The sequence below is a fragment of the Tachypleus tridentatus genome, chromosome 8 (genome assembly GCF_004210375.1).
Source record: "Tachypleus tridentatus isolate NWPU-2018 chromosome 8, ASM421037v1, whole genome shotgun sequence".
NCBI lineage: Eukaryota > Metazoa > Arthropoda > Merostomata > Xiphosura > Limulidae > Tachypleus > Tachypleus tridentatus.
The window spans coordinates 41,745,893-41,768,523 of NC_134832.1; the positions used below are offsets into that span (position 1 = coordinate 41,745,893).

General features: G+C 32.7%; 1 protein-coding gene across 1 annotated transcript in view; it reads left to right on the forward strand.

Moving 5' to 3' along the window:
- The first annotated feature begins 1,986 nt into the window (after positions 1 to 1,986).
- The window catches only part of LOC143222260 (histidine ammonia-lyase-like), a 38,196-nt gene continuing 17,551 nt past the window's right edge, over positions 1,987 to 22,631 (forward strand). The window contains 9 exon segments of the mRNA XM_076448509.1: positions 1,987 to 2,432; positions 13,113 to 13,179; positions 14,115 to 14,142; positions 15,191 to 15,253; positions 15,255 to 15,266; positions 15,648 to 15,720; positions 17,195 to 17,261; positions 20,307 to 20,344; positions 21,044 to 21,169. Coding sequence (XP_076304624.1) covers positions 2,189 to 2,432; positions 13,113 to 13,179; positions 14,115 to 14,142; positions 15,191 to 15,253; positions 15,255 to 15,266; positions 15,648 to 15,720; positions 17,195 to 17,261; positions 20,307 to 20,344; positions 21,044 to 21,169 — 718 coding nt within the window. The 5' untranslated portion in view covers positions 1,987 to 2,188.

The window sequence follows — 22,631 nt, forward strand, 5'->3', positions numbered from 1 at the left end:
CTGAACTACAAACAAACGATAGCAACTATCATTTTTCTTGAGGAATTTAAAGTAGCATAGGAAGTAACTTCAATAGGAATATCCCTGATGAACTTTGATTTCAGAAAGAGGTAACTATGTTGTGGCATAGATGGTTTGACCAAGATGTTCTCAGAACTTATCGTCTTGACCAATTCTGGTGAACCAGCAAACCCCTCTAATCCTTTCTGAGTGAAGAAAAAGAGACATCTGTCCTACAGATATTTCAGGAAACGAATGTAAAATTAAAAAGCAAAGAATAGGAATGGTAAACTACTTAGTTAAAACATTTATGTTAAACTTTTGAAAATTACACTTAAGCAATATAGGAGTAGAACTAAAGTACAGGGCTTGGTATGGTGGTTGCACCTGTTTAAAACTGCTGTTGGCTCTAGTTACTTTGGGTATGTCTGATGTTACACAGTTATGTACGTAATAGCAGGTATACGCAGTCTGATATATGACCTCGACCAATATAGTTTGGAAAGAAAACAGTCTACAATCCAACAAAAGTAACTGTCCAGTATTCCGTGGTTGTGCTATATAATGAAGATTGTTTGTTATGCCTTACCTCCTGCCCAGCTTCTTTATTTGAAACTCATGAGCTCAACCGGTTTCAGAGAAACGCAGGACTATTTTGCGGTGAGCATTTTAAATTTCTCGTTATTCAGCTGAACATCGTTATCACTAAGTAAAATGGGTCCCACACGATAGATAGGAAGAAGGACATTTTGTTAGTATAATCACAGGATATCTTATTGTGAGGTTTTCTGATTTCCGCTTACTCCTACTATTGTGTTATTGAGTTTAAAAATTACTGAATACCTATTAGAATATTCAAAATAAAGTGGTCTCGCTAATCATCACAAATACAACAACCAATTTAAATAATGGTATGGACGTACACGAACAAAAATATATTATAAATAAAATAAAATAAAATAAAATAAAATAAAATAAAATAAAGAAATTATGCTTTCATTATTGGAAAATACTTCATATGCCATAGTTTTGTTCAATGTTTGGATGAACGGAGAATCAGGTGAAAGGTCAACCTTTTCCCCCATCATCAAATAGGATGTAATCCAGGATTGAAATAAAAACTTTCGTGCAGTATATGATGATATGGATATCACAAGCTGCACTTTATTCTTTTTCAAGATAGTTCACGAGTCGTTTCTAATTTAGCACAACATGATAAAACCTTGTTAATATTTTCTTTATATGCTATAGTCCGTATTAAACGTGGCGTGACATGGCAATCTGAAGGTCACAGGTTTGAATCCCCGTCACTGAATATGCTTGCTCTTTCAGCTGTTGAAGCGTTATAATGGGATGGTCAAATCCCTTATTCGTTGCCAAAAAAGTACCCGTGTAGTTAGCAGTAGCTGCTGTTGACTAGCTGCCTTCTCTTTAGTCTATCACTGATGAAATTGGGACGGCTAGCGAAGATAGTCCTCGTGTGGCTTTACCCGAAATTCAAAAGAAATCAAAACTCTCTTAGATAGATTTAAATAACAGAATAATGGTTTTTGTCCACAACCCATAGAAAGGTGTAAAAAAAAAGATAAAGCAGATGAATTATTGCCTTTATTAATTTTATATGCTTAGGACCCACAAACCCATTTGAAAACAAGATCAATGAAACATAATCATTCTTTCATTTTAAGCTGATTGGAACAACGTTTTTTTTTCCAGCCGTAAATAACTTGTCAGTATTTTTTATTTCTGTAAATCGGTGTCAGTTTTGTTGGGCAAGGTTCAACAGAAACCAGGATGTTGCAACAGGCTTATGAGTATCTTTTTCAAGATATGGACACGAAAGATTTAAAGATTAGATGAGAACCAACACTTGGGCAACATATTTAGTACGAAGTTATGAAATCCTATTTTTTCCTTTGATTTGTCCTTCATAAGGCGTGTCTGAAGGTTTTCGAACGTGATTGGTTATCCAACGGAACTGGTGAAGTGATGGAAGGAATATCAATGAATGTAAATAAGGTAATGTGTTACCATTAAAGAAGTCAAGAGTTCCAAGCAAGAAGTTGTAATTCACGTCACTTGCAACTGCAAACAAATTTTCACAGCTAGTTTGCCAAAATTTTTTGAATAACATTAATTTTTCTGAATTGGTTATCGGAAAAGAGGAAGTTTGGAAGACAAAGAAGAGATGAAACTTTCGGTTAGAGTTAGAGGAGAATGGTTTGCTGTGCCTTGCAGAGATGGGAAGAGCACTATACAGTGGCTAGGAGAGGAATCCTTAAGGCGCTACCTAAAGTTGAAACAAGCAAGCGCTCTTGTGAAAGGAAGGCAAGAAGAAATATATGAAATTCGCAAGACAAAAGGAGGCGCTATTTTGGATCAGGACGACAAGATTTGTAACGTTTTGGATGACAATGACTTCGTTTCTGTTGGTAAGTAGAATACTTTTGACAAACGCAAATTATTTCAGTGAACTAAACTACTGACATAAACGAAGTTGTTTATTCGTCAAAATATTACTATTCATTATCGATGTCTGATGGTTAGGATGCTCCACTCGCAATTTATAGACCGTGGATTCGAATCCCATCATCGAATATGTTTGTCATTTCAGTCTATTATAATGTGGCTATGAGTCCCTTTATTCGATTAGAGTAGCTCAAGAGTTGGCGATGAATATTCTCAATTAGACGACTTTCCTATCATATCTTAATAAGGCCTGGCATGGTCAGGTGGTTAAGGCATTCGACTTGTAATTCGAGAGTGTTGCGGGTTCGAATCCCCGTCACACCAAACATGCTCGCCCTTTCAGTCGTGGTGGTGTTATAATGTTACGGTTAATCCGACTATTCGTTGATGAAAGAGTAGCCCAAGAGTTGGCGGTGGGTGGTGATGACTAGCTACTTTCTTTCTTGTCTTACAGTGTTAAATTAGGGACGGCTAGGGCAGATAGCCATCGAGCAGCTTTGCACGAAATTAAAAAAAATAAACAAATTTCTGAATAAAGTACAGCTAGCGCAGATAGCCCTCGAGTAGCTTCACGCAAAATTTAACAAAGAAACTACTTCGTAAATTTTCAGACATTTTAATAAGATTAAATATAACGTATAGCAAAACTTTATAATTCACTAAAGAAGAAAAAATCATTCATCTTGAGACAAAGAATACTTATAATTATTCTTGTTAAAATGTGGCTGGTATATAACGTGGTGTCTTATAATTATCAAAAATATTGGTTTTGCACAAGCTGTTCACTTTATCGTCTTTATAGTAAGAAATGTACACTTTGAACTCACACACATATATACATGGATATATTACATTTGGTTCAAAGTAGAAACTACTCTAATTGAGAGTTATGAAACACTGAATTCTATATAAGGTTGTAATCTAATCCATTTAGGATTGCGTAACGTGTTTAAAAGTCGTTCTGTTTAGAAGTTTCATATATTCAGAATCATCTAATACTTAAAAATTGAGTGAAATACAGAAGTTATGCAAAAATTGATTCTGCTTGTAACGTGTTCACCGTTGTTAAAGAATGAATACAACTGAAGAGCAGATTGAATTTTTGTTTGTTCATTTTTGTAAGCTTTTTCATTTCATGTTAAATATTTGCACCAGATTAAAGATAATTTTATTCTATAATTTAGTGTTACAATATTGTAGCTGTTACGATTAAAGAAATTTCCGTTACGTAATACTGATAATTCGTGTAAAAAATTGTAATATTGTGAAAGCATTGTCTGAAGTTATTACGGTTTCATCAATAAGTCCGATATTTCTTGTCTTGGAAATGTCATGATAGTTCTTTTACTGAACATAGAAAAGAGATTTATTGATTGAAAAGTGGAGATAAAGTTAAAAACCAAATACTTTGGATTTAAAAATAAAATAAAAATTCATTAAACTTTAAAAATATTTCGTAGTAGCAACATTCTACGTTATAGAAAAGCTGTATGTTTCTCAGTTGATTGATTGATTTGTTTCTACGTCATAGAAAAGCTGCATGTTTCTCAGTTGACTGTACGTTTGGAGTTTATTATGCAAAACACCTTGGCTGTCTACGCCAAACAACCGTCAAAAAAAAGCAAAAATGAGTAAAATCTTATAAAAGTAAATGGAAACAAGTTAAAACCTAAATTGTGTCCATAAAGCAGATTAAAAATCAAATAAAACGAAAGAGGCTTATGGCCCGTAAAAAAACCCAACTAAAAACACGATCAAACTGAATAGTGCCAGCATCGCCAATGAGACTGTCCAATGCTAAATGTAAACCCCACGCTAGCGTCCCTAATTTTGCAGGCCCGGCATGGCCAAGTGGTGAAGACATTCGACTTGTAATTCGAGAATGTCGGGGGTTCGAATCCCCGTTACACCAAACATACTCGCCCTTTCAGCAGCGGGGGCGTTATAATGTGACGGTCAATCCCACTATTCGTTGGTAAAATAGTAGCCCAAGAGTTGGCGGTGGTGGTGATAACTATCTGCCTTCCCTCTAGTCTTACACTGGTAAATTAAGAACGGCCAGCGCAGAGAACCCTCGTGTAGCTTTGCGCGAAGTTCAAAACAAACCAAACCAAACCAAATCAAACTCTAATTTAGTATAGTTTTGGAGCTAGCAAGACCAAACTTAGCCTTAGAATGGGGTGGATAAGGAATGTTCTTAGTTATATAGCGTAGCTCACTATAAGGGGTACTAAAGAGGTCATACAGTTCAAAGTGGCAGTAGTAACATAAAATTGCTGGTTTTGTAGCACGCAACGGTAATATAGTAAACTAGAGTATTAAATTAGCTAGGTATAAAAATGTGTGTTATTTGCACCTTTTCAAATTTAATGGAAAGATATGTTTTACCCATCAGTCTTACACTAATAAATGCTAGAATGCTTTTGTCGGGAGTTTTATAAATATTTAATCGATTGCTTAATTAGTGAACAGTAAAACAAACTTTTTATTAATCGTATATAACTTTGATGAAGTTTTTCATTGACCTAATACTTACAGATTCAAATATAATATAAAATGTATATTCTCTTTCACGAACGAGGTAGAAAAAGATGGAATGGTGATTAAGTTCACAGGTTTCACAATGATAGTTTAGAGATATGCATGATGTACATTAAGAAAAGAAATACAAGGTATTATTTATCACATGTTTGCATATTTTAACCATTTTACGATATTTTTTACATTAGTTATTTAAAGTACTATCATAATTCCAATGAAGTATCCAGTTACAATTACGCCTGATTATAGACAACATATAAAAAGGATATTAAAATAGATCATATGATCCGAATCTCCTTTTTAAATATGTGTTTAGGTTAATTAAGATACTTCAATATGATTTCTTCTTAGGAAGCCAACTTAAGACATAATTATTATTATAGACTAAAATTGTATCACAGTTTCCGTTCAAAAACACTTTTAACTGAAAAAAAAAAGATCCAAATAAGTATTAAATTGATAAGCTAAGCTATTTTAACTATATTAGTTTCAAGATTTTAGAAAACAATTTCACAGAGTTTCACGTTTTCTGTCTTCTCTTGTTAGATCAAATAAAAAATAACCTAAAGATGGACTGAAGTTTATCTATAGAAATATCTTGAAATTTAATCTGACGTTGATCTGGTGGAGGAAAGATACTTGCAACGTCGTGAAAATTAACAGTGACATAAATTAATACTGGTCTCATAAATCGATAATATCTTTTCTCTCAGAACCGTTTTTAGTGCTTACTTGTCCAAGTTCATTTAAAGCCATATGAAACTGCTTCTGTCAACATATATTGATATCTAGTTTTATTTCTCACATGGAACATTTGATTACTTAGCCTTGGGTAGTTTTTGAGAACTTTGAACTTTGAGGTGCCCTCGGGATTGGTCAATTAATTAAGTTCTAGCTCATACGCTGGATAAGTTATCGTAAACAAAATAAAAAAAAAACAACAACAATTAAACATAAAACAGGCCTTACATTTGCGACAAAATTACGAAAACTGCATTCCATTTACGATTTAAAGCTGGCGAAGCATTTGAAACCAATAAAACTGACATTTATGATAAAAATCACGTAAACTCCATTTTTATTCACGTTCCAGATTACAAACAAGAGTGGATAAAAATAACGTTTCAGATATATATTTTTTCTATCTTTCATTTAGTAAACTCAAGTTGGAACTTGAGACAAAAGTTCGTCTCATGTAAAAAAACAAACAAACAAAAAACATATGCAGTTTACTTGACTTTATAAAAAATCTTAGGTTTATTAGTTTCCAATGTTTCGTCATCACGTTTTCATGTTTTAAAACATTAAACACAGATGAGATGCACACATTTACACGTTACTTTAACAAGAATATCTGCTGGTATTATCATTTCAGTGTTCTTTTTTAGTTTAGCTACAAAATCTTAAAACCTTTTCTTTGTTACGCCTATACTAGTGAATATATATTTTATTCAGTTTTCAGTATTATAACTATTCCAGTTTTCATTGTCATTGATCTAGTTTCTGATTTCAAGTTATTCTGCTGATGATTAGCAGTTTATGTTAATGGAGCATTTGCTAAACTTTGTTTGCTCTTAACTGTTAAAGGTAAAAAGCCGTTAAAATTTAATATTACGTGTTAAGCAAATGTAAAACTATTTAAATAAAATTTAAAATATGTGGTCAATTTATAGATTTTTGGCTTAATTTTTTGCTGAATTCGTCATAATTCCAAGGCTTTTTTTTGCCGACACGTTTCGTTTAGGAGCTGTTTTTGCAATATCGTTTGCATTGATAAAAACTAATTGATCCATATAAAAATAAACTCGAAAGAAGAAATATAATTTTTTTGTTGCCGTTATGGTAATGACTATGTATTACATTTATACAAAACTTTATTAATTACTGTCTTCACTGATATATTTTTATGTTTATTTAAATTTCAGTTAGTAACTGTTTTTGCATCGGGTAATTACGACGCAATACAATATTTCATTATTTCCGTCCATACCTACAGATACCAAATTACTGTTGTTGACCTTTTCTTTTTAGTAGAAATATATATACTGCACTCTACCAACCAAAAGGAACAGAACCTCGTATTTTAGCTTTGTAAGTCCACTTATGCTTCAATAATTTGTCTTCGAAAATTAGGCAATCAAGGTGGTATTTTTTCTATACAAGAGAGAAACTTAAACTAATACTATGTAAAAGAAAATACATTTTTAACTCTCAAGTTACTATTCACTACTAATGGATCCATATATATCATATTATTAAGTAATTGAATGTTTTGGCTGTTATAGCATCCAGTTTAAAGAAATGACCAAAAAGTGTGCAATGTTTTATTTTCTACGTAAAATACATAGGAAACCAAATTAATAATAAGTGAGACTGTTGATGGCTATATTTTCGTTAATATATTTGTATGTTTTAGAAACGAATAAAGTCATATATCCTTACGTAATTTGTTGCAGAAAAAATCCGACAGGTGTAGATAGATCTCATCGATAATTCCAGGTTAACTTAAAGCATTTACTGAACATTAGCCACCTCTGGAAACTAATATTTATAATATGTTTAATAGGAATACAATAAAAACATGTTTTTGATGAGTTATTCCATGGGTAAATTTGCAATTAAAGGTTTTAATTATTGCGAGATTTGGCTAAAGTGAAGGTATGTAACATCTGGACATTTCGTAAATTTCGTGTCATTTGATAGTTCTAATGAGAAAAATTACGTGTATGACTGTTCACGATTAATTTGGTTTTATCAGCTAATTTTGCACATTTATCTGACTTATTGTATATGTTTATTATTTCATTTGTCATCTCCCTTACATATTAAATTATTTTGTCATCTAAAGCTGAGCACGATAACATCTTGTCCAATAAAGGTATAAAGAAAGCATTCAGATTTTATCAACTTCTGTAACAATTACCAATAAAAATAAAAGTGTATATCTTCACAACTTATCTTTTTCAGATGCCATTAAAATATGATTTTTTAAAAAATTGGGGAATAAAAAACCGAAAGAAAATACCAGTAAAGCTAAAAACAATAAATATTATTTTAAATCATTATGGCTCATAACACTTTGCAACACAAAGTTTGTTCCTGGATAGTATGTGTTATTTCTTAATTGCTTATGTTGTAAAAGTACAGAAAATGGCCATTATTCTCTTCAAACTTTGCTTTTGTGACCTAGATAATGAAATTTAGAAATTAACCTATTTTCTATGTAAAAACGGTCAAATTTGCACATTTTAATTTACATAAGGTCTGAATAAAACAACATATGAATCAAGATTTACATGTATTTGTACTAAAGTTATACAAAAATGAACAAAAATGTTTAGAAGTGAGTAGTTTTCGAGATTTGCGACTGTAATGTAAATCACTTTCACGTATCAGCTCCCAAATATAGCCTCCCATCAAGTTTTCGTTATGCGCTTCCAGGTCACAAAAGTAAAGTTTTAAGAGAAAAAACAGGCCTTTTACATTTACTTCAGACATAAGCAATTGGGAAATAACACTTTCTTCTCAGGAACAAGAAAAAGTAACAATTTTGTTACATAGTGTAATTTATGACAAATTATTTTAAACGAAGTTTTACGGTCAAATAACAACAATTCATTTGGAACAGGCTCAATAAAAAAGCTACGTTTTTGTTAGTTGTTTGAATAATTGAGGTAACCTCTTTCTTTGTGAACCTGACGATGACCGAAGAAGGTCGAAACGTTGTTCGCTCTTCTATGTAAAATATTTTCTCAACCCAAACGAGCCGTTTTTGCATATAAATTTCTCAACAAGTGGGTTTCTCGACATCACTGATTAAGCCTAAACTTGGTTTTGTCTGCTTTGACAAAACATGCAATAAACGTACAAAGCATAACACTTAGTATGTATTGTACACAAGCCCGATCATGAGAGAATGTTTTTGTTTCTCTCTTCGTTATTTGTCTATTACAAACAAAGAAAGCACTTGAAGTGAATTTTTAGATTTAGGTTTTTTACATACTTTTTGTAAATAAACTATCGTTGAAGCAAAGGCAAAATGTTGATGTTTCGCAAACATGTTCTTTGATGTTATTAAACAGAGCGAGGCAAACGTAGTTTTATAGTTACTGTACAGGACTAAAGATCTGACATTTTGATGTTCATGTCTCTCTGCTACTGAAAAGAAAATATTTCATAGCACACATTGGGGTTATGAGTGCATGATAAAATTGGTGGTTATATCCCACTATTCGGTCTCACAAGAGCAGAGGAACAGACAGTGGTGTGTAGTATTGACTAGATTCCATTCTTATAGCCTAACACTTTAAAATGAAGGTTTGTTTGTTTTGAATTTCGCGCAAAGCTAATCGAAGGCTACTGCACTAGCCGTCCCTAATTTAGTAGTGTAAGACTAGAGGGAAGGCAGCTACTCGTCACCACCCACCGCCAAGTCTTGGGCTACTCTTTTACCAACGAATAGTGGGATTGACCGTTACATTATAACGCCCCACAGCTGAAAGGGCGAGCATGTTTGGTGCGTCCGGGATTCGAACCCGCGCCCCTCAGATTACGAGTTGAACGCCTTAACCCACTTGGCCATGCCGGAGAAACAAATCTTTTAAGGTAAAGTTTTCTGAATGTTTAGACAAAAGAGCTTTTTAAAACATATGACACTCAGGTTCCAAAATTAAATAAAAATAAAAAATTTGAAGCGAAAGGAAATAAATGGGAGAACAAAGAAAGTTCAAAATTGATCAAAGCTTCGATTTCATATGTTTTAACAATTTATTACCTTCTTTTCTCAATGATGAAATCTCAAAAATTAGTATTTGATACTTAAAAAAAATGACGATCTAAACATACGTTTTAGTGTAAAAGCCTCAGTTGTGTTTCGGACAATTTACCATTGAATAGTATAAAGACAACCACATAGTATACATTCATATTATCACAATTGTGTCACTATTGTATTAATTAAATAATAGGGCTTATTTTTCTGGTGAAGCTGTTTCTTTTCTCTTTCAACAGGAATATTGATGTTAAAAATAACATCACAACTGAGGCGGCATGGCTAGGTGGTTAAGACACTCGTCTCGTAATCCGAGAGTCGAGGATTCGAATACTTGTCACATCCAACATGTTTGCCCTTTCAGCCGTGGGGGTGTTATAATGTGTTGGTTAATCCCACTATTCATTATTAGATGAATAGCCCAAGTGTTGACGGTGGGTGGTGATGACTAGCTACTTCCCTCTAGTCTTACAATGCTAAATTAAGGACGGCTAACGCAAATAATTCTCGTGTAGGTTAGCGCAAAATTCAAAAGAAACCAAACATCACAACAAATTTGTTCCTGCATAATTTTCTTTTTATTGCTTACAGCGCTTCCTATGATTATTTGCTGGAGTTTACAGAAATATAAAAAATGCTATAATTTTTAATTCCTGTTTGTTTTTTTTTGGTCACAAAAACAGCACTGGATAATAAAAATAGGAAGTATTACTTGAAAAGCCAGAAATAATTTATGTGAAGTAATAGAAAATTCATAATTTAGTAATATTCTTAAATTTACTTAATTAAAATGTACAGAATTTTGTTTGTTTGAATTTCGCACAATTAGCCGTCCCTAATTTAGCAGTGTAAGACTAGAGGGAAGGCAGCTAGTCATCACCACCCACCGCCAACTCTTGGGCTACTCTTTTACCAACGAATAGTCCGTAACATTATAACGCTCCCACGGCTGGGAGGGCGAGCATGTTTTGGCGCGACGCGGGCACGAACCCACGACCCTTGGATTACGAGTCGCACGCCTAACGCGCTAGGCCATCCCAGCAAATGTACGGAAAGCTGTCAGTTGATTAAACTAGATCAAGGCGACAACCTTGTTTGTACCTCGTGTTTGAGTTTAAAATGTCAAGAATGTTGATGTTCGTTGCAGATTTTCTATAAAGAAAGTACAGAATTGTTTCAAATTTTGAGGTTTTAGGCTTATCCATGGTAAAAATCTAACAAAACAACCAAACATGCCATAAAATACTGTTTCAAGATATAACATTAGAAAGCAGGAAATAAAGAGTTAGAACATTTTTTGTTAAAATAGTATGACAAAACAAACAACATTACACACTCTTGATAAAATCGTAATGAAAAAAAAAAAAAAGATGTTACGCTTCCATAGTGATAAAAGATGGAAGGGTAAGGAACGGTGACCTAGATGCGATTTTAATAAACAAGTCTTGAAAATGTAACCTTCATAAGTCATAAGAAAATATATACACTGGCCTTAACGTAACTGCACAATGAGTTTGTTTGTTCAATTTCGTGCAAAGCGACTCGTGGGCTATCTGCACTAGCCGTACTTAATTTAGCGGGAGATTTGTGCGAATCTTGGGCTTTGTTCTTACAGTTAAGAAGTATTGGGAATCTTTCAGGCACAATGGGTGTTAAAGATGTAATCTCAATATGTGCCGAATGGAATCGATCCCCCGATTTTAGTGTTGTAAATTCAAAGTTAAAGTTAAAGATAAAAAACAAACTACAACACGCGAAATTCAGTGTTGGAGGTGGAAAGATAAAGAATTGAGGAAGACAAATATGAATAATAAATTTACCATAGGCAACACAGTGTTTCCAATTATTCTTTTCAAACACTTCGTTATTTTGAATTTCAATCTAGAGGTATGTGAATATAACATTATATAATTTTTTGTCCACCACAAGTCACTGCTCGCGAGGGTGCACCTTCAACACCACTGGTGATCATTAGATTGTTTCCCTGATTACCTTCTGTTTTTAGTGAAGCGATAGAATTTAAATATCTTAACTAACAGGGAAGTGGCTATGGAAGTTTCAGTTGTTATTTTAATTTATAGCACACTCTTCATCTGCTTAATAGAAACCTTAACTGTTATCTTAAATAATAGTAAATACATTTTTTTTGTTCTAGTAAAAATTTTAATGTAATTTTAATTGAATCATTGTCATTTCTTAAATGTTTTAAGTGATGGTGTAGGGATAAAGTTTATAGTGCCGGAGGCCTGACAAAATTTGTCAGACGTGTTGAAATCACCATCAAGGTAAAGATTTAATATTTAAAGCTTATATTTTGATTTCATTTTTAAATAAAGAAAATATATGCAATAATAATTATTTGAGACTACTTATAATAATACTAAATTCAATACGGGTATATTACCGAGATAAAACAAACAACTAAACTTCCTTTAAATTAAGCAGCAAGAGAAAACAACAGCTGTGTACTGTATAAATAACACTAATATTGAAGAAGTTTTAGAAACACATATTTTGATAATTGACTATATTTCTAACTGTACTACAGCATTAAAAACTTTGACTTTTATAGTTGTTTGCGTACCTCCTGTCACCAAGCTCGAATAACTAAAATGGTAAAATAGCCTTTGTTGTATTGTAAGTAAATAATAAGCTTTCTAAAATGTTTACTTTTTAAATAAGCAGTACAATTGTAAAACTGATTTTACTGTTTTAATACCATATAAGAATGTCTTTGTTGCACGTTAAGTGCTTACCATTTTAATGCTTTGACACATGTTCTTGGGCAGGAGCGGTCGCACGGTGCCTGAAGCCAAATTCTGAGGGAAAGTGATAGTGTGTGTACTAAGCAGGCTGAAAGAGGTCTACCAAAGGATACGGGGGATCAGAAACAGCCTGAATTTTCTCTGATACTTGGAGAGTCTGTTTATAAAAGAAATTTAAGTTAGGTTGTAAAATGAGTAGTATTTTTATATACATATTTATGTATATAAACAGGGTTTTGGCAGCACCACACTCGTGGTTTTAATATTCTTATAACGATAAGTACTTGAACTCATTCACAAAGAAAGGACATCATTATTTTCAGATTGAAGTAGCAAATGTAAAACGAAATGGTCTAAACGAATAGAAAACTGAATGTTTAAAATGCTTTTTTAATATAACTATTTCCAGGCAATCATTAAAAGGATACTTCCCGAGTGTTCAGTAATTTTTTCTTTACTGTAGTGTTAAATGCTTTGTGACGAAGTATACAATACCTAAACTAGTACAATGCTATATTTTCTTCAATTTATGTGATGTTTCAATCTTTTTGTCTTGATTATATCAGTTCTAAAGACGGACAGAGCCAATCCAGAAATAAGACCACAAGAAATATCCTATGTTCCAGAACAAATGTATCCTTTTCCTTCTGTTACTTAAAATAAAATTTATTGATTTATGACTACGAGAAAGCTTTATCACGTTTATACTTGTTGGTGAAATTGTAAAACGTAAACTTAGTTGAAAATTGAAATATGAGACTTAAGATAATATATATATTTTAGTGAAACTGAATACATTGTAATGAAGTTAAATAAGCAAAATCATAAGGAAGAACTGCGTTAGAAACCGTGAATCCAAACCTCTTACTAGTTATATAAGTTTGTTATAACTTAAAAATGATGTTACGCTTCCATAACTGTAAAAATTAATTTTATTATAAATAATTAAGGGGTTTTTGAAGAAATTTAGTTTGTATGAATGAAAAATATTAGATTGATTAACCCTAACTTGCTGACCTGATCTGATTAGTTATCTTAAGATCCCTCGTTGGTACAGCGGTAAGTTTACGGACTTACAAAGCTAAGATCAAGGGTTCGATTCTCCTCGGTGGACTCAGCACGTAGCCCGATGCGGCTTTGCTTTAAGAAAACACACACGTTATTGTCTTAGGATTGTAATATGTTGTATTCAAAATTCATTATAAGAAAAATAGGTTCTTTTTAACTAGCCTTTAAGAAACGAGTCTTTATTTGTATCTTTCTCTTCAAAATATAAATCGCATTTAATTTGACTTCTTAAGAAATTGGTAAATTTATTTATCTTTGTGTAATTATATCGTAATAAAACTGTATATATGCAGTTACAGGCTGAATTTATTTATATATACAATTCAAGATTGTAATTATTTAATGAATTATCAAATTTCAGAAACGTATGTTTCATATTATTTTTTATTCTTTATTTATTTATTATTTATTTAGTTATTTTATTATTGTTTGTAATATAATTTCATTTTTATCAATTTAATTAATTAATTTTGTCATAAAAAACCTTGACGTCACTTAAGTCCCGGAAAATTTGGGACGCTAAATGAAGTAAGTCGTTTCTGTTTGTCAGTTTTCCGTTTCTGTTTTAAATTTTAGTAAAACTTTGTTGCATATTTACATTTCATTATAATTATTGTAGTAACAATAATTTTGTGATTTTTTTTGCATCTACTAGCACTACTGAACCATTGATATACATTTTAAGGTAATATTCAAGTAAAAACTAACAATTTAAAATAAAACATACATTAGTCAAAAGGAAAAGTAGAATTAATTCATTAAATATATGAAATTTAGTGTACACAAGTTATTACAGAATAATTCCGAGGACTCATCATAAAACAAAAGTGTATATACATACAGGATGGCCCGTAAGTCCCTACCCATCCATATATCTTATGTATCCAGTGTATCTGTGTGCTGTCCCTCATTCTCGCTGCACAATATTATGCAACGTCATGTTCTGTGAGAGATTTTCCTCAACATCGGCCATATTTCTCTGAAAAAAAAGAAACAAATTTATAATACATGCGTAATTGAATATAACATAATAATATATGGATGGGTAGGGTCTTACGGGCCACCCTGTAGTTTACCCTAATTAAAGCAAAAGGCTTACCTCTATAAAATGTTTTTTGTGCTATATACAGGTGCAATATAAGCCTCTTAGAAGACTAGAAGTGGTTTGAATCGTTATTTCAGTGAGCTCATTATTATAAGTAATTTCGACAATAATACTCAATAATACTTCACGAGGCTTAACCCACTTTTGAAATAGTGGATAGTCCTGGATGTATACACTTAGTCAACATTAAAAATTAATGAGCAAAAATAACAAAATTACCAAATTATCTGAAAAAAAACATACAAAAATCATTTTAATTTTATACAACTTACCAATAAATGAAACATTAATTTTTGTTTTAACTATTCACGAATCTATGGTAATGCAAATCAAATATTTTAAACTAGAGATTATGACACAATTGGAATAAAATCCCAAATGCAATGGCCGTTTATCACACCTCACAAAAATATTCATTAGAGATAAATAACACCTTATTAAAATACTAATTGAACATGTTTTTGTTACAAGGTCCTTCTTGTGAATGGTTATAACCTAGTACCTGATGACCTACTATGTCTTGGAAAAGGGATTTTACAAGATTAAGGTATTGTGATTGATTATCTTGCGTCATCACTACTGCTAACCGTTTAATCAGTGTGTAAAACAGATGAGATATTATATATTTATTTCCAATGTTTCCAATCTATATTACTTTTTATATCTTTTATCAACTTTGGAAAGCTTCGTTTCTTGTCAGATGTTCCAACTGATCACAGTACGATTAATTTTCATCTTCTTTTAATAGTTTTCAACACTTTTTAGTTCCAGTTAGTTGTATTTTGAAATAAAATATTCATTTATTTTCACTTAGAAGTTGAAAAAAATTAACTGATGACAGTAGAAGAAGAACGATAGGTCATGGGTCAAATTATTTCTTTTAGTTTAGCGTGACTTCACTTTAAATATTATTTTTTACTTCCCCCAGCTTACAAAGGAGGCCGAAGACAGGGTAATCCGTTCACGCCAGCTTGTAGACACAGTTTTGAAAGAAAATAAAGGTAAGGTTATTAGTAACGCTAAATAATGTCTACATTTAACTAAGGGCAGGAAATTTGGTTCTCTAGTGATTATATTAGCAGAGGGGTGTTAATGATAATTTTGTTTAAGGTAGGAACTTGAATTCTGTAGTAATTATATTACTTGTGGGACTTTATCAGCTAGGATCACTAATTTGAGTGTTAGCTGGTAATTTTGTTATCGTAACTATGAACAGACCAGAGACGTTGCTAGGTGCTGGCATACAAGGCCTATGCTCCCAAACCCCAGTTGGTGTCTTGAGAAACCAGAATAGGAAATCCTAATCGATATCATACGCAAACGTTGAAAATTCCCGAGCCTATGGGCTCGAGCCCTGAATCTTTTAAGTACCTTTCAACGCCTATACAACAAACCTTTCTTGGACATTGTTGTTAAAAATTCTCTAAGTTTAGAGTGTCTAGTTAAGAACTAATGAAATAATACTTTGAATATCACTTCGTGTTGGTTAAATGATTAACTTTTTATACAAAATAATATATGATAAAGAAGTTTGTCAGAATTAATAATGGTTTATTTGTGATTGGTTCTAACAAATATTGAAGGAATAATTAAAATTAAACACACAGTGTTTTATCATTGATATAGAGTGTTACACAATGCAAAATTTGAACTTGTTTAACTTAATGGTCATCGTGTTTGAAATTGCAAATATTTGAACTTAATGTGAATATCATAGTCACTTGAAGTATACATTACTGGTAAAAGTTAAGTGGTTAAGTTCACTAGAATACAAAAGTCGTAATGGCTAGGCATGACCTTGTGTTTAGCATGCCCGAACCGTGAATTTTAAGATTCATGGCTTATGATGCGTTACTGTAAAAGACGTGTTACACACTTGAGGGTCATGGTTGTGTTATAAGAGTGGTGGTCAAATTTCATAAATTGACCAGATAGGAGTAGCTCAAGACCTGTATGCTATTGATTAGCAATTCAAACATAGAAACGAACAGCTCTTGGGTAACTTTGCGGAAAAGTTCTAAAAATTGATAATGTGGATAATTCTTTAAAATTAACTAGATTTATTTTTTAAACAAAATGCTGCACAATGGAATCTTTGTGTTGTGCCCACCACAGGGATGGAACCCAGAAGTATAAGTCCTTAAACTTATCGTTGAACAACCTGTGGGTTAAGTAGCAAAATAGTTTTGCTGAATTAAAGCAACTGTGAAAAAAAAATTAATTTATAACTATATATATATATAAAGATAATAAATCAAACCTATTTAACTGACGTTTTACAGCTAATTTCTATAATCATTGTGATAACGTTTATTAAAGTTATAATTGTTTTTAATTGACACTGACGGAAAGAGACATCCTTAATGGTTTGACAACGGTGGCTTCCATTCTTCTAGTGTTTAGTTTTCGTTTTTACTGTCGTTGTTGGACTAGTTTTGTGGATTTATAAGTAAATCTAAAGTTCTCTATTTTCAGTGGCGTATGGTGTAAACACAGGATTCGGAAAATTTGCCAGTAAGATCATTAGTGACGAAAACCTTGTGTAAGTGTTTATATTACTTTAAAACTATTAAAAAATTCAATTCGTATTCAAGATGTTCAGAACATTTGATTGGAACACTTAGAAATAGGCTTAGTTGAATAAAACTGACAAATTCAGCTTGCCTTTCGTGAATTGAAAATAAACTAGTTGCAGAAGCTTATTGCCCCAACCTTTTCAAGGTTCTTTTTATATCGTTTGACTTGTCGCAACACCTACAAAATAAATATGTTTAATTGTTAAACTTTTCTAAAATCAAAGTTTCACTCCCATCCCCAAATGGCTCTTCTCATGTGTCCTTTAGAGTGATTTTACAATAAAAGTTACTTTTATCAAGCCCTCGGGTAACATGGAAATTAGAACCTTAACAGCTGTATCATGCAGTGAGTTGTAGTTTTTCATAATAACCGAAATGAAATGTCCCAGTCAGTTTTTGGGTTTACTATGTGTCACCGATTCAAAACAGTTTTAAATAATTATATCCCTGATCAGGAACGAAACGAGACATACAACTGTGGTGAACTACAGTTGGTGTTATATGCAGTGCCCTTTATTCAACACGATAGGTAAAATCAATGTATTTGAATACTTCTCTACAGCTGTTTTATCTCAGTGACATGCTGCATGCCCAAAAATATATGCTTCTTGTTGACAAATGTTTGCAGTTTTCGTCATTAGAAATATATCAAACATTTAAAGCAGTGTGATTTCTCAAAAAAAAAAAGAGTTAGTGACATGTTATGAATGTTATTAGTTTTTAAATATCATATTTTTTATTTAAAAAAGATGACTTTTTTAAGTTGCCCCGCTCGCTGTGCACACGACAATATCACCATTACTGCCTGTAATTAAGTAGTAAATACCATTGCAAATGGTGAGGTATTTCAACTACTTTCTAACACTTATCTTTTGTGTTTATCAAGTAGAATCACTTACATGCACTATTCTGTAAATGATTATAACAAACTTACAGATTTATCTGAGTTTGGCTTCTGTGTTTATGCAGTAATAACTGATGGGTCAGATCTAAGTATATTGAAAGTCCATTTATGAATTTTCTACAATGAACCATTTTCTTTTGTCTCAAATACAAAATCATTGTGGTATGTTAAATAAACATAGTATCTTTGCTTTAAATTAGGTATTAGAATATGTCTTCTTATGCATATTAACCTTGGAGAAGCCGCAAAGGCGAAACGCTGGTTTGAATAAAAATATATATTTTATATATTTATCTGGAGTGTAAAGGCCGTTTTATCTTAGCTCTCATCAAAATGTCTAAGATTAGTGTTAGCGATATAATTCAGTATATAAGGAATACCATAACCACATGTCTTATTAATTTAATTCCCTTCTGTAGCCAAAACGGCTTAATGTATTTTGCTAGTTAAGCCTGTCTTAACTTTTTATAAAAATGTAATAATTACACGTTTTTTAAATATTATAATTCAAAACTCTAACGCCTAGTGAACCTGACAATTAATTAGTAACACTCATTATCTAATACTTTATCGTATCTATTAATGTGGTCCTCGTTATTGAGATTTGATGAGACAAATTATATTGTTTTTAGCATGTTTATGTGAAGAAAAAGATTAATTCGTAACCAGCTATACAACATATTTTATACTTAATTTTATAAATAGGAGTTTCATGTTCATTGTTTCTTAAACACTACAGTGTTGGCAGAAGCAGTCTTAGCCATTCTGGAGCACCAGGCAGAATTCGGTAAATGGGGTCCCTTAATGATAAGAAAACTCAGATGTAGATTAAAAGGCATAGCATCGGGGGGCCTTCCATGTGTGGAATTCCGGGCAATTGCCCAGTTTGCCTAGGAGGCAAGACTGCCTTTGGATATTGGCTGGTATCACCTTAAGGACGACTTTATCTTTCCAGTGTAGATACGTCATTCTACCTTTGCCTAATTGTTTTTGGTTATCCACTGGTGAATGCATGCATAGTCAATATTGTGATTCAAGGCTATAAAACATTTGTTTGGGCTGAGTAATACCTATATTATAATTTGTAATTTACATTGAATTCCGTACTTCATAGTAGGGTAGTAAATAAATTAGAAAAAAAGAGACATAGAAAGCAAACATCACAAGTTTTAGAAACAGAAGATCGAAAATTTAAGTATTTTCTCATAAAATTAACAATTTAAAACTTATAAAATGTCAAAACTTGCTTTGTTAGCTACTTCCTGATGCAAAGTTTTAGTAGAGCATGATATAATTCTGAATGTCACTTTCTAAATGTAACACGCGCGCCTGACCTGCCTGCAGCGAAAAGGTTATTCTATTAACAGCTGATTGACATACAAAAACTGAGTTTATGTCATGTTTTACTAGCTGAATTTAATCATTGACACACTCAATTATTATGTGTTTTACCAGTTCCTGTCAAATCATAACACCAAGTCTATTTCTTGTATTGGCAGATGACATTTGTTTTGTTTGTTTGTATTGGAATTTCGCACAAAGCTACTCGAGGGCTATCTCTGCTAGCCGTCCCTAATTTAGCAGTGTAAGACTAGAGGGAAGGCAGCTAGTCATCACCACCCACCGCCAACTCTTTTACCAACGAATAGTGGGATTGACCGTCACATTATACGCCCCCACGGCTGGGAGGGCGAGCATGTTTAGTGCGACGCGGGCGCGAACCCTCGGATTACGAGTCGCACGCCTTACGCGCTTGGCCATGCCAGGCCTAGCAGATGACATAGATAATCAAAACCAAATATGTAAGATGCTTTACGAATTGAACAACCTCAACAAAAGTCATATATTATTGCCAGGCATAAATCAAGAACAGCAAATAAATTCATGTTATACTAGCTGATTAATTCCACTGTAACCAAACCTATTTATTATGTTATGTGTTATGCTATAGGAGAGTGCGCATGAGGTTATATATTCGTTACAACTGTTCAAAGCAATATTAACACAAGTAAGCAGATAATTCTATTCACTTTCGAGAGGAAGAAAAAAAACAACAACTGTATATTTTCATGCGACTGAAATTCTGACGGATATTTTATTTTTTCAGGGAGCTTCAAGAAAACCTTGTTCGTTCACATGCTGCAGGTAATTGTATTAATAAATTTATTCAACTCATTTACGTTTTTCTGATTGAAGTTTTCTTCCATAGTTTTAGTCTCTGCGAATAATAAATTAGTTATTTGTGAGTAATAATAAAACGAATAACAGCTTCAAGAGAAATTGGATATTTTTATAGTGTTGAAATTGACCAGTTGAAAAACACCGATAAAAAATTTCTTATTATGAAAAATTTTGATAAGGCAATGTGTTTGATGACATATAACGTTTAATTTCAACATGTGGACTTGATTGTTCAGAAGATTGAACATCTTTTGTGTGACAAATTTTTCGTGTTTGTGTTTGATGACACATAACGTTTGACTGCAACATATGCACTTGACTATTCAGAAGACTAAACATCTGTTGTTTGACAAATTTCTCGTGTTTGTTTTACTTTTGTTTTTTTCTACCAGATTTATTTGAGTTTTATGTTCGAGACGGATCCGTTCAAGCTCCTTTCTTTGAAACTGAAGTGATTTTTAAACATTGATTGCATTTGACCAACAAACGGTTCCTTCAGCAGGCACGAAGTATCATGAAGGCTCATCAAGGACCCACCAATAGACAGAATACATTTATAAATATATGCTAATAACTTTATTAATGTAATGAAGTGAACAAGGGATGCGAAAGACTTATACCAACAACAATAATAAACAATGTAAGCGATCTTTATTTTCTTAGGAGTTGGACATCCTCTTACTCCAGAAAGAACTCGGATGCTGCTCGCTCTTAGAATCAATGTCCTGGCTAAAGGTTACAGTGGAATTTCTCTTGAAACGTTACAGCAATTAGTAGAAGCATTTAATGGTACGTATCTATATCTTGTATGCACAATACATGAATCTACTTCTCTCAATATAAACCACAATTATTTTCGTTACACATGTAAATTGGTACTGTTACTGTATGGCATACGACATCATTAACAAGTTTGAGTCAGTGATAACTCACACAAATGCATTTGATAGATATAAACACAAGGTAATGCACCCAATAAACACAGAAAAATGGTGTTCACTTGCATCAATATAGTACACCCAATAAACACAAAAGAATGGTTTTCACTTGCAACAATATAGTACACCCAATAAACACAGAAGAATGGTGTTCACTTGCAACAAGTCACCCGCTGGGACAGCGGTAAGTCTTTAGAGTTACATGGCTAATATCAGAGGATCGAGTCCTGTCAGTAGACACAGCAGATAGCCCGATGTAGCTTTGCTATAAAACACAAACTAATTTGCAACAAGATCTCAAAACTCTTTCAGGAAAACGTATGAAGTCAACAAAGTATTTGTTTCCTTGAATAATCCACATTTCCTTTGTCTTGTTGTATCTGCCAAATCTCTGGTTGATACAACAGAGGATGAAAGTGTTGTCCTTACGGTTAGAATTCTGTGCTGTGAAGTGAAAGATTCAATGTTCAAGACACGTTAGTGCTGAAGGCTCCTGCACTTTCAGCTGTGCAAAGGAAAGGCGTTGCAACAATTCTAACAATTAAGTCTTCGTTCGATTAATAGTAGTCACATATGCAGGGGATAGTGTTAAATGGTTTTTATCTCACTGGTAAGCTGTTATAATCTAAGGATAGCTACGCCTGAAACTTATAGATACCTGACTTTACCGTTCAGCCTAAATGCCACTTCATAAGTGGTTTAGGTTAAAACTATTAAATACTTGATACAACAACAAATTACATGATATTTAATAATAATACTAATAAGGGACCTTTTGGTTCGTATAAACTCTCTCCACTAAATTACTCCCTACCTCCCCCCAAAAAAAAACAGCAACACAGAATTTGTTCTCATAAAATAAATATTTATCAAACATTCGTTTAAACTAACTAAATCTACCATATTCAAAGGTAACCTGTTCCAGAAGCCAACAGTTTTGTTAGAATAAAAAAGCTGTCTTAGCTGAAGAGGACTTCTTCCCGGCCAATTTTTTTTATCACTCTCGCCGTTAAATAAGAAAAAAAATGATCCATCAAAATTATTAATTCACTTAATAACCTTAAACACCAAACATGCTCGCCCTTCCAGCCGTGGGGGCGTTATAATGTCACGGTAAATTCAACCGTTGGTAAAAGAGTAGCCCAAGAGTTGGCGGTGGGTGGTGATGACTAGCTGCCTTCCTTCTAGTCTTACACTGCTAAATTAGGGACAACTAACACAGATAGCCTTTGAGTAGCTTTGCGCAAAATTCAAAACAAAACTATCCAATAAAGCTACAGCGTGGCACATCTGCGGAATTAAAACACTAGAAA